Raw genomic sequence first — 12,398 nt, 5'->3', positions numbered from 1 at the left:
ATGGTTTAGGGACAGTAAACTCAGTCCTACCGTGACAGAGGGGAATGGACCGGAAGGTCCTTGCTAACCTCATATGAATCAATATTTGTTTTAACGGAGTGTAAACATCAAGTAAGATAAGACTTAGATGAGGGAGGGGGTGAGAGATACCAGGATGACCATGAGCAAAAGGAAGGATTCTGGATAGATATTAGAAAGTATTTCCTACAGTGAGTCTGAGTGAATCTCCCATCAGTTGAGTCATTTAAACCTGGAGTAGATAGAGCCCTGAAGAAGACACTGCAGGGACCAGACTTGTATTGGCCCCCAGTAGGGATGGACTTGGTGTGACCTAACAGATGGTTTCCATCTCTTATTTCAATGGCATTATAATTTGCTGTGCCTTTGGTTTCTCCTTCTGTTTGTGCATGGCAAGGAGGGGGATAGATTGCAGGGTAGGTTGAGCAGAGTGAGTTTGGAGGGAGGTTTTCCTGCAGCTGCATAATGGTGTGAACTCTGAAAGACAATACTTTGGCAATGGCACCAAACTCACTGTCCTAGGTAAGAGAGAAGCTCGAGTTGTGTGTTGTTTGTGTTATTATTGAGGTATTGCCATATAAAACCTGACCAATGCTTCACCTAGTCCTGTGTCCCACTTACTGGAACAGACCTCTGGTCCATCTAGTCCAATGACCCATAGCTAATACCAGATGCTTCAGAGGCATGTGTGACCCCCACCCCATCCATAAAGTAGCTGCTAGTGCCATCTGTTATCATAGCGGCAGGCCTGACACCAAGCAATGGCCAAGACAAGCCCTGGAGCCTGTGGATTGATAGCCCCGTGTTTTTACCGTAGCTGGTGTTATAGCATGTTGTACTCTGAGCCATATGTGTGTTTAATTTGTTTTGGATTCTTCCATGGTACTAGGTCAATCACCTCACTCTACAGAGCAATTACATAGGGCTAAAAAGATAAAATGAGATGGTGGGGGGGGGGGGATGTTGCAGTGACTTACTCCTTGTGTCCTCTCTGGGCTGAGATATATTATAACATGAACACTCACTGGGAATCCTGTGACAGGAGAAGGAAAGAAGTAACAGCTCTCTCCAGCCATTCCTGAAGGGAGTAAGGAGGCTGGGGGCGGGGGAGAGGACTCATCCCCAGTCCATGTGGTTTTTGCAACTCTCCTGCCTCACTGTGTAACTAGAGCAGTACTTCGGAGATGGGACCAGGCTCATGGTGTTGGGTAAGGAACGGGCTACTGGGGATAGAGATGGTGGTGGTGTGTCTGGGGGAGCATAGCCTGATGGCATCTCTGGGACTGTTGCACTCCACAACAGTCTTCTCTCACTGACCCCAGTAAAATGTCTGACTGACTGTCTGTCACTCTATCTTTGTCTTGATTTTCCTTTCTCTGTAATGTTCTTATTCCCTCTCTCTCTTTGTCTCTCTTTGTCTTCTGCACACAGTTCTCTCTTGTCCCGCTCTTTCACCCTCTCTAGGGGCTGTTTTGAGATAGCTAAGATAGAAAGGACATTGTAGAATCATACACTCCTCTTTGCCTCCTGTCTTTTGCTGTCTAATGCCAGAGCTTAGTCTGATTGTAGTCTCCAGTGATACAATCTGGCCATGATCGCTACAAAGTTTCCTGAGTTGGGAAGCAGTGGGGGCTGGGCTAGGCTTTAGCAGTTGTGGGTTTTATTCTGACAGTTTACAGCTGTGTTCTAATACCTCTCCCCTTATCTTCGGAGCTGGCACTGTGCTCACTGTTACAGGTAAGAGGTCATGATTTATCTCCCCACTCCCCTGAAGGACGCTTAAAAGTTTCCCTTATGCTAGTGACATGTAGCATTCACACGAGTGGAGGTGAGGGAAAACTGGCAAGACAATTATTCAAGGCACAATCTCTACCCAATTGGCCTTGCCATGAATATAAGGGGGGGGGGGAGGAAAGGATGATAGTGTACTCACCTATCAAAAAACATTGACTTTGGCAAGAGGGTATATAAAATAGACTATTCCTAGGCTACTGTATCAATAGATTTCTTTCAGATTCTCTCTTTCTATGTGTCTCCCTGTATGTCTCAATCTCTATTTCATTCCTAGTCTGTCCATTTCTCTGGCCTTCTATGTTTTCTGTGTGTTTTGCCGTGTTGTTGCAGCTGTGTTGGTCCCAGGATATTAGAGTGACAAGGGAGGAGAGGTAATATCTTTTATTGGACCAACTTCTGTTGGTCAGAAAGGTCTGATTCCAGGCCTGAAGAAGATCTTTGTGGAGCTTGAAAGCTTGTCTCTCTCACCAACAGAAGTTGTTCCAATCAGGGCCACCCAGAGGATTCAGGGGGTCTGGGGTCTTTGGCAGCAGGGGGACCCCGCTGCCGAATTGCCGCTGAAGACCTGGCACTTTGGCGGCGGGTCCCGGGGTGGAAGGACCTCCCACCACGGGTCTTCGGGGCACTTCGGCAGCGGGTCCCAAGGCAGAAGGACCCCCCCCACGCTGTGGGTCTTTGGGGAACTTCGTTGGTGGGTCCCGGAGCGGAAGGACCCCCCGCCGCCGAATTGCTGCCAAAGACCCGGAGAAGAAGAAGCTCCAGGGGCCCGGGCCTTGCAAGAGTTTTCCAGGGTCCCCGGAGCGAGTGAAGGACCCCGCTCCAGGGGCCCCGAAAAACTCTCATGGGGGCCTAGGGCAAATTGCCCCACTTGCCCCCCCTCCCCCCGGGCAGCCCTGGTTCCAATAAAAGATATTATCTCTCCTACCTTGTCTCTGTGTTTTATCCTTCTCTAGCTCTGTCTCTTTCTTTGCCTTTCTTTCCCTAGCTCTCTCTCTCCTGCCCTCTCTCCTTGTCCTCCTTTTTCTTCTCTGTATGTTTGTCTTTGTTTCTCTCTCTGTTTCCATGTCTCCTCTCTCTATTCCTCGAGGGCAGGATCTGATCAGCACACTGAGCATTTACATATGCCAGAGAGGCATTGAAGACAACAGAAAACAGTTCGTAAAACAAAACACTAATTATGATGGTGGGGACAATAAAAGGGATCATATGGCAGAGAGTTGCCTACAAGGAAAAGGAAAATACTAGATACTGTAGCTTCAAAACTAATGCTAGCATTTTAAGGGGAGAATAAGATGATGTGAGCTTATCATCAGTAACACAGGGCATGTTGTATCTCAGAATGCCACGTTCCCAAAGGGTATTCTCTGTCTGTATGCCTCTATCTGTTTCCATGTCTCCACTCTCTATTCCTCGAGGGTTTGCCACGACAGGCCAGCCAAGGCAGGAAAAGATTCTACATCTCTAGCAGGAGTTTGGCACCTTTGTAATAAAACAGAGAAGCTTATGTAAGGAATGTGATGCCCCTTTAAGGGCCAAGCACAGATACCACAGCCAAATCTGAAAGTCAAGATGTAAGGCTGTGCCAGTTAAGGCCAAAGCAGTGATCTGGAGTTGCTCAATTTGGTGAGGGTCCATCTCTCAGCTGCAGCTCCAGGCCTCTTCCTGGAGAGCCTTCCTCCAGCCAGAGGGGGAAGGTTAACTCCTTCCCTGCCAATGCCTGAATGGGGCCTGTAAACCGATCACATTGTAGCATAATTCTGAGTAATACACTATTATGTCTTAAGTATCAGAGGGGTAGCCGTGTTAGTCTGGATCTGTAAAAGCAGCAAAGAGTCCTGTGGCACCTTATAGACTAACAGACATATTGGAGCATGAGCTTACGTGCATCTGATGAAGTGGGTATTCACCCACGAAAGCTCATCCTGTAATACATCTGTTAGTCTATAAGGTGCCACAGGACTCTTTGCTGCTTTTATTGTGTCTTATTACACCTCCCCAAACACTCTGTAATTGCTATGAACATATTGCTTCTTGTGTCTTACAATGCAGCACACTGCATACAAGGAACACACTGCATGTTTTGTCTGATAACACCCTGGGATACATTTCCCTGTCAGTATGGAGGCATGGGTTCGGTAGTATCCCTTTAAATAATTTGGGAGTTTGAAGTCCCCTAGTGTGCCTCCCAGTCTTCTGTTGCAGAAGGCACCAGAACTCTGTCTCAGACATAGTCTATATGTAGCTAGGCCTGCTATGTTCTGATCTAGTTAGTAAACATGGTGCCTTGGGGTCTAGCCATGTCTGTGTGGTTTCCTTGCATTATTAATGTTGTATCGAGAGCAAAGACACAATCAGTACCCTGAGGGGTTGTTGGCACAAGGCAGGAGTGTTTGTTCAGGGCCGTCTGTGCCATGTTGCTTTCTTTTCCAGAGGTTGGGCTCAATATCACCTCCCCCAAAGTGGCCATCTTTCCCCCGTCAAAGCAGGAGATCAAAGAGAAGGGGAAGGCCACTCTGGTGTGCCTGGCCAGAAATTTCTACCCTGACCACATCAAGCTGGTCTGGCAGGTGAATAATGCTGACAGGGAAGACGGGGTGAGGACAGATGAGTTTTCCACTTGGGATGACACATCAAAATCATACTCACTGACCAGCCGCCTGAGGATCTCAACCCAAGAGTGGTTCAACTCCAAGAACAGTTTCCGGTGTGCTGTGAAGTTCCACCTGGATGAGATCCAGTATGAAGTGATCAGAGGTGGAGATGGTGAGTAGTGATTGAGCATTACATTATCATATGAAATGGAAAACAATCAAAGTGAAAACAAAAGCAAAAGGAGATGAAAGAGAGAGAAAATAATCCCCACAGAAACACAAAGACAAAGACAGTGTTCATCTGCAAATGTGCAGGTTCATGGACACACATATAAGAGTACATGTAAGAGTATGTGCCAGGACTATATGTGTATGTTCACAGCAATACATATTTGCACGGGCATAATCTTTTTATACATGTATATAGTCAAGCACATTTTCATAGCTCTTTAGAGAATTTAGCTAAGAAACACTCTGAAGAGTCTATAATCTAAATAATATGAGTAAGTACCACTAATACCATCAGTATGTAACATCCCAGAAAATCTGAAGCCTGTATTCTGTCAGCTCTGAGGAAACTGTGGCTTACAATCCTTTCTTTGCCTTTCAGGGTGTGGCATCACTGAAGGTAGGCATTTCCTCTCACTGCCTCTATCTCTCCAGGAATTTAAACTCCCTTACTAGCAGACACTGTGTACAGGGTGTGTCAGGAAGAGTTTAAGTCCACAGGGGACCACTGGATCATCTATATATGAATATCACAAGCCACCAACACCCCCACACTAAAGCTAACAACCAAAATTAGACCAAAGTACTACAGCCCACAGGAGACTAGACTATTATGTGGGGGAAATGTGTTATGTTTCTCTGCACTAAGAGAGAAGCAAGAACTTCCAGTCTAAAATGTCCGGTAGAGTATATGAATAAAAGATAACTAAAAAGTGCAAAAGAAAAACCTGCATGTGAGAGACAGTGCACTGAGAATGCCTCCTCCGGAGGCTCCCTTTGTAAATTACACAAAGGGGATCATGGGACCTTCCTCATCCAATCAGATTTCCTCCCTCAGTCTTCCCTCTCCTTCAGTATAATTATAAACAGAAGATGTCTTCAGACTGGAAAGTTACCAGCTTAGTTATTACTCATAGAAGGCCCATCTATGAAACAGGTATTCTCCAAATGGCTCTGTGAGGCATTAAAAGCATTAAAGAGCCAGTGAATATCAGGAATATAAATACAAATGCCATGCTATTCAGTTTTATTTGGGTGCCTGGTGTAACCAGATATCCAGCCCAGTTTTTCAGTGATGTATATTAAGACCTTCTATTCCTCACTGTGGATTTCTTATTTGACTGTTGATACTCTAGATGTAGTTTCCCCAGATTATATAATTCCATAAATAATCAGTGTTTGATTTACAGAATCCTACATGCGATCTGGCAACTCTACAAAGTTCACCTACCTGGTGCTCTTGTGGAAAGCCATGCTCTATGCCTTGCTGGTGAGCGCTCTGGTGTGGCGAGTCAAGGTAGGCTGGCCAGTTGGTTTTTGTTTGGGTTGGCAAAATCAGAGGTTCAAGGATGCAACAGGGACATCGGATGCAGAGAATGCTAGCAATGGGCAAAGACCTACAATCTTGTCCTTCCTTCTCCCAGCCATTGAAAGGTTGTTTTCCATATATCTTGCAGGGCTTTGTCTAGTCTAGTATAATGTCCCAAATGATGAGGTTTCCACCACTTCCCTTTCACAGTCTAATAGAAACTCACTGTTAGGAAAGGTTTCCTGATACCCAACACAAATATTCCTTTTCAGGGCACTTGTTAACACATGAGGAAAGCTCAAAAGAATTAACTATAGCTTCTCTAGAGTATGACTATGGTGGCTATGTTAACATTCTATGTGTATTGGAAAGAGTGCACATGGAGAGGAATAGCTAAGTGGTTTCTGAGGAGATCCTGGGGTTAATGGGATGAATTTGAATACAGGGGAGACTTTTGACTGTTGAATGATGTTTGGTTGAATGATCTCCTTGAGGGATGTGGTGGAAGTGCCATCACATGACTCATTTAAACCTCGGCTTGGACAAAGCACTAGAACATAGACCTTATGGACCAATCCAGGGAGTTATGGACAGATGGGCACGATGCTGGCTACTGCATTAAGTCTTTCCCATCTCTATTTTCTCACTGAGTCTTTGTTCTATGTTTGTACAGTGCCTAGAACAGTGGGGTCCTGGTCCATGACTGGGGCTCTTAGGCACAATGGCAATACAAACAATAAAAAATAATAATACACTTGTGTGATGGCACTGGACTTTTTCATAACATTTTGGATGACTCTTGTATGTGGCTCAGTTTACCCTATGTGGGGCATGTTTAAATAGGTGGGAGGAAAAGGGTGTTTACTCATTGCAGAGACTCAGAGATATAGGTGGGACTGATGCCTACCTGCCTGGGGTCCCGGTCCCCATGCCCATGGATTGTCCCAGAAGACACTGGCCACTCCAATTGCCAGGACATTTTGCACCTTGCAACAAATGACCATGGATTGGCCACCTTCCTTAGGAAGCCAGCTGGGTGTGACCAACTGAAGAACAAAGGACTGGGGAGGGACCAGGGTGGGTTGTATCATGTGGGCTGCTTTCTGTGCTGGCTGAGAGTCACTGCAGAGTCAGGATGTCATAAACAGATAGTTAAGGGTTAATGCCTCTTTTACCTGTAAAGGGTTAAGAAGTTCACCTAGTCTAGCTGACACCTGACCAGAGGAACCAATGGGGGAACAAGATGTTTCAAAAGGAAGGAGGGAAGTTTTTCCTTTGTTGAGAGTTTCAGTTTCAGCCGGAGTGGAAAAGATCAAGGAACCAGCCTCTCAGGGCCGCCCAGAGGGGGGGGGCAAAGGGGGCAATTTGCCCCGGGCCCCGGGCTCCGCAGGGGCCCCCAAGAGAAGAGCGGAGGCTCACGCCTCCGCCCCTCTCCTGGAGCCTCAGCGCATCAAGCGCCGAGTCTCCGGCTGAGCCCCGCCCCGATCCGAGCCGCGTGGTGAGGGGGCGGGGCTGGGAGCTCCAACGGGGCCTGAGCCGCCCCGCTCAGAGCGGCGTGGGGAGGGGGCGGGGCAGCTGCCTCCGCTGGGTGTGGAGCTCACAGCCCCGCCCCTCACCACGCGGCTCTGAGCGGGACGGAGCTCAGGCCCCGCCGGAGAAGCGCTCGGGTAAGGGGGGGAGCGGGACGGAGCGGGACGGGACCCGCCGCCGCCGCCGCCGCGCAGCCCGGTCTTCGGCGGTGGGGGGCCCCTTCTGTTCCGGGACCCGCCGCCGAAGTGCCCCTAAGGCCCGCGGCGGGGACCCCCCCCGCCGCCGAAGACTGGGCTGCGCTTCGGCGGCGGGTCCCGCTTCGGCAGTAATTCGGCGCGGGGGGCTCCCGCCGCGGGTCTTCGGGGCACTTTGGCGGCGGGTCCCAGAACGGAAGAGCCCCCTGCCGCCGAAGACCCCGGGCCCCCGGAATCCTCTGGGCGGCCCTGCAGCCTCTTAGCAGAGTAGTAAGTTTAGAAAGGAATAAATAGGTTTATGTTTATTTCTTTGTAACCTGTCTTGTGAAATTAGAGGTAGAATCAAATTGGGTATTTGGATATTTTCATTGGTGTACTAAGTTTTTGCCCAGGGGAACATCCTCTGTGTTTTGAATCTGTTGTCTGTGAGAGTAGCTGGTATGCTAATCTCTCCCAGAGTGTTTTCTTCTACCTTTCTTTTCTTTAATTAAAAGCCTTTTTCTTAATACCTGATTGATTTTTCCTTGTTTTTTAGATCCAAGGGGGTTGGATCTGGATCCACCAGGAGTTGGTGGGAGAAAGGAGGGGGGATGGTTAATTTCTCCTTGTTTTAAGATCCAAGGGGTTTGGATCTGTGTTCACCAGAAAATTGGTGAAGTCTCTCAAGACTACTCAGAAAAAAAAATGTAGTGCTCGGGGGGAAGGGGGTGGCAGAGATACCAGATCTAAGCTGGTAATTAAGCTTAGAAGTGTCCATGCAGGTCCCCACATCTGTACCCTAAAGTTCAGAGTGGGGAAGGAACCTTGACACAGGAACTCAGGGGTGCATTGCTCCCTTTGAGTGTGTAAGTCTCCCTTCTGTGTCCAACTCAGTTGGACTTGCTGAAGGGAGCTCACGGCATGAAGCATGGGTGCTGAAGGCTCTGAGTTGGGTCCCATGAGGCAGTGAAGCTGAGTGTCTTACCCCAGTGAGAGAGTGTGACCCTAAGGGTGCTGACATACTGAAGGGATCCTCCCAGGGACTTTTACAGAGCTATTTGAGAGCACTGGACCTGTGGATCAGTGACGACTTGTGTGAAAAGGGTGTAAAACTCTAACAAATCAGAATGGCAGTGACACCAGATGTAAGGCAGTGGAGACTCTACTGGCAACAAAGAGGGGAAGTGCACTGGGCCAGATGATGCACTGACTGTTTTGCATTGCTCTGTGATGCACAGCACCTTGTGAATCTGGACCATTGTTTCTATGGGGTGGTCACTTTTGTTTGTGTTTTTCTTTCTTCTGTTTAGGCTGGTGACAAGCTGAGCAGAGAATAAATTGGAACTCGTCTCCAGCACCTCAGGAGGAGCACAGCTAAATTTATCTACTGCTCCGAATCCTCCAGGGAGAAGGATTTTGCTTCTGCCTCCACTCTGCCGATATTCCATTCTGTGGAGGGGTTTGATGGGTAGAGCAGTTCCTCTCTATCCAGCTCTTTCAGTAATCACTGATGGCTCCCCCTACCCCCAGAGCTTTAAAAGCTAGATGACTACTCATAGTGAGGGACTGAGGGGGCTGCCCCCTGAAGCCATAATAAAGTCTTGGTTTCTTTTCATTTGAAAAACCTGAGTTTGTGTCTTTTCTCTGATAGCTACAGGGCTGGAGTCCACACACTGCAGCATGGAATGACACACATCACCATGCAGAGCCTATGTTAGTCTGCATTTATTGACAGGGATTAGAAAAGAATCTCATCTGCAGTTAGGATAATACGGGGGTCTTTGAGTTCTCATGCATCAGGGTGTACACTGAAATCCCACCCCCTTCCCACCTCTTGCTGACCTCCCTCCTGGAATAAAGTGGTATGATATTGTCAAGGCCCTTCTTTTTCAGCTTTGGTTTTGTTTTTTAATATCCTGGGAATGTATTGGTGTTTATTCAAAAATTTAAAAAACATGAGAAAATCAGTAGAAATAAAAAATGAAGGGCAGTGGGTGGGTGGGGGAAGAGTGCTCAATACTCACATGGAGGGGAGGGGTGCGTGGTACTCACAGGGTGCAGTGGGCAGGGTGTGGGGGAGGGTACTTACCCTGTGGAAGCCTTCCACTCCCTGCAGTGGTCAGGTGGTCTCAGCTTCCGGGACCCAGCTCCATGCCCCTCTCACTTCCCTACTGTGGACAAGCAGTTGGGGCTGCGCAGAAGTGCCAGGGTCAGGAGGGGAGCAGGAGGCTGCACCCCCATAAGTACAGATCCCTCTGCTGGACAGAGCCCCCTGCTGACCCCAACCCTTCAGCACAGCCCTGTCCTGTTCCCCTGCACAGGCTCTGTCCAGCAGGGGAAGTGGATGGGGCTCTGTGCCCTGGCCATGCTGAAGGGCTAGTGTCACAAGAGGAGCTTCTCCAAAGCAATGTCAGGTGCGAAAAAGCCAAAATTGGAGTGAAAATCAGTAAAACTGACATCGGTAGTATCAGTAAAACTGAAATACTGGCTTTTTGAACACCTGGGAATTTTTCAGTGAAAATCAATAAATAGCAAAAATGAAGGGCCTTGAATTCTGTATCATTAGGTGCTTTATTATTTATATCTAAGATTAGACTGTTAGTTCTCCTGGGCATGGACTGTATCTTTCTATTCAGCAAGGTGCCTTATATAGTTTGGACAAAGTAAAAAATAATAATAATGAGAGGTATTGCAGTTTCCTTTGAAGCTTTCAGCATTGATCCTATCAGGGACAGTATATCGGACAAGATGGTCATTGTATGCCTAGATGGCATTCTCCCAGGGCTTTGCAGTTGGGGAAGCTATACAAAGACCAAGGCCCTCAAAGGTATTTAGGCACCCACTTTCACTTACCTACTGAAAAACTATGGAAAATGTCCTATTTTAAGACTATGCTTTTTTTCTTCTTTTTTGCTTTGTTCTATATAAGCAAAGGAATGGATGGGCTCAGGTGGATCAGGGTAGGAACATCTTGGACCCTGTTCTCCCTTGCACCAGATTTGAGCTGAGTGTAGGGAACAAGGGAATGGGAGCAAAGATGGCTTTATACCACTATTTTAGGCCAGACCCAGCCATGGATGGCATAAAGGCAGGCACAGAAACTAGCCTGCGGATGCCAGGACCAAGGGGTGAAAGTAGATCAGAGAACTGGATTAGTAAAAAGGGACAAGCTGAGAGACAACTGAAGTAGGCACAGTAACTCCTCACTTAAAGTCGTCCCGGTTAACATTGTGTCGTTGCTGATCAATTAGGGAACATGCTCGTTTAAAGTTGTGCAATGCTCCCTTATAATGTTGTTTGGCAGCCACCTGCTTTGTCCACTGCTTGCAGAAAAAGGAGCCCATTGGAGCGCTACTGGTGGGGGCTTGGAACCAGGATGGACTGGCAGCCCCCTTATTAGCTCTCCGCTCCCCTAACGTCCCTGTGCGGCAGCCGCCAAGCAGGCTATCAGTTGCCAGGTAATTCAGCTGTCCCTTCCCCCACTGCCATGTGCTGCTCCTGCCCTCTGCCTTGGAGCTGCTCCTGGGAGCCTCCTGCTTGCTGTGCAGGGGGGCTGGGGGGAGGGAAGGGGGTGCTAATGTCAGGGTGTCCCCCTCCCCCTGCTCCTGCCCCCCACTCCTTTACCCCATCCACAGAGGGGAGGAGGGGGAGAGTGGCATGACAGGGCTCAGAACCTGGCAGCAGCTGCCATCTCAACTTGCTGATCTCCTTAAAAAGGCAATGTACTTAGAATGGGGTCAGCATACTTAAAAGGGCAATGCAAAGCTCTCTTTCACACATGGTGTGGTGTGTGTCTCTGTCTCTCTCTGCCATGCTGTCTCCCCTCCCTCCATTCGAGCTGCCTTATAGAGTGTGAGTCTACATTAACAACAATGTGATAACCCTTTAGGGCTCAGCCGAGTGCTAGTTCATCATTTAGCAGTAAGGCATTCCCTGGGAAATATCCCACCCTCTGACTTCACTCCCTCAGCCAAGCTTCACAATCATCATTGCTGTGTACAGTATTAAATTGTTTAAAATGTATACTATATAAAATATAGTCTTTTCTCTGGTCAAAAAATTTTCCCTGGAACCTAACCCCCTCTAGTTACATTCTTATGGGGAAATTGGATTTGCTTAATATTGTTTCGCTTAAAGTCACATTTTTCAGGAACTTAACTACAATGTTAACCAAGGAGTTACTGTAGTTTAGTCTCCATTCTGTGCCCCAGTAAGACCCACACAAGATGCCTGATTTCCAGCTTTCTAGACAGCACAAGTCAACCAAAGGGATCAGAAGCAAATTTCCAGCTAGTGAGTCAGCCAAGAGCTGAACCTCCTGCAAATAGGTGACACCTCACCCAAGCATCCTTAAAGACCACTAAGGGCAGATAGACAGACAGGCAGACAGTGATCTCCTTGTTTTATTGTGACTGGACATCCATTGTGAAATCATTTGATGTAATCTCTCCAGGATACATCATTGGGCAGGGGTGACTGTGCACAGGCTAACAGTCACTGTATAGTAACCCCTCTTACATGTGCGGTTTTGTCATCGTCCACCAAGTAGCTCATGAACATGTCTGGCTAAATTCAGTGTTTTGGATTGTTACTATGGGCTAAGTCTCTGCCTTGCCTAGGGAGCCAACTGGGACAGGGTACTCCACCATCAACACTAGCGAGTGGGGATGGGGCCCTGTATTAGGAAGTCCATGGCTATTCCTCAAAACCTCATGGTGTGTACAAGCCAAGAGGTGGAGAGGAAGGGCAACTAAC

The 12,398-nt window shown here is 47.9% G+C and overlaps 1 gene segment (V, D, J or C); it reads left to right on the top strand.

Moving 5' to 3' along the window:
• The first annotated feature begins 561 nt into the window (after nucleotides 1–561).
• On the top strand, nucleotides 562–9,263 carry LOC120402565. The segment is given in 5 exon segments: nucleotides 562–1,226; nucleotides 4,243–4,575; nucleotides 5,014–5,031; nucleotides 5,822–5,928; nucleotides 8,954–9,263. Coding segments are annotated over 5 exon segments (495 nt in total).
• Nucleotides 9,264–12,398: the final 3,135 nt, after the last annotated feature.

This window comes from Mauremys reevesii, linkage group 1, assembly GCF_016161935.1.
Source record: "Mauremys reevesii isolate NIE-2019 linkage group 1, ASM1616193v1, whole genome shotgun sequence".
Classification (NCBI taxonomy): Eukaryota; Metazoa; Chordata; order Testudines; family Geoemydidae; genus Mauremys; species Mauremys reevesii.
Note: the sequence above shows the minus strand (reverse complement) of the source record. Positions and strands in the feature narration are given on the sequence as shown.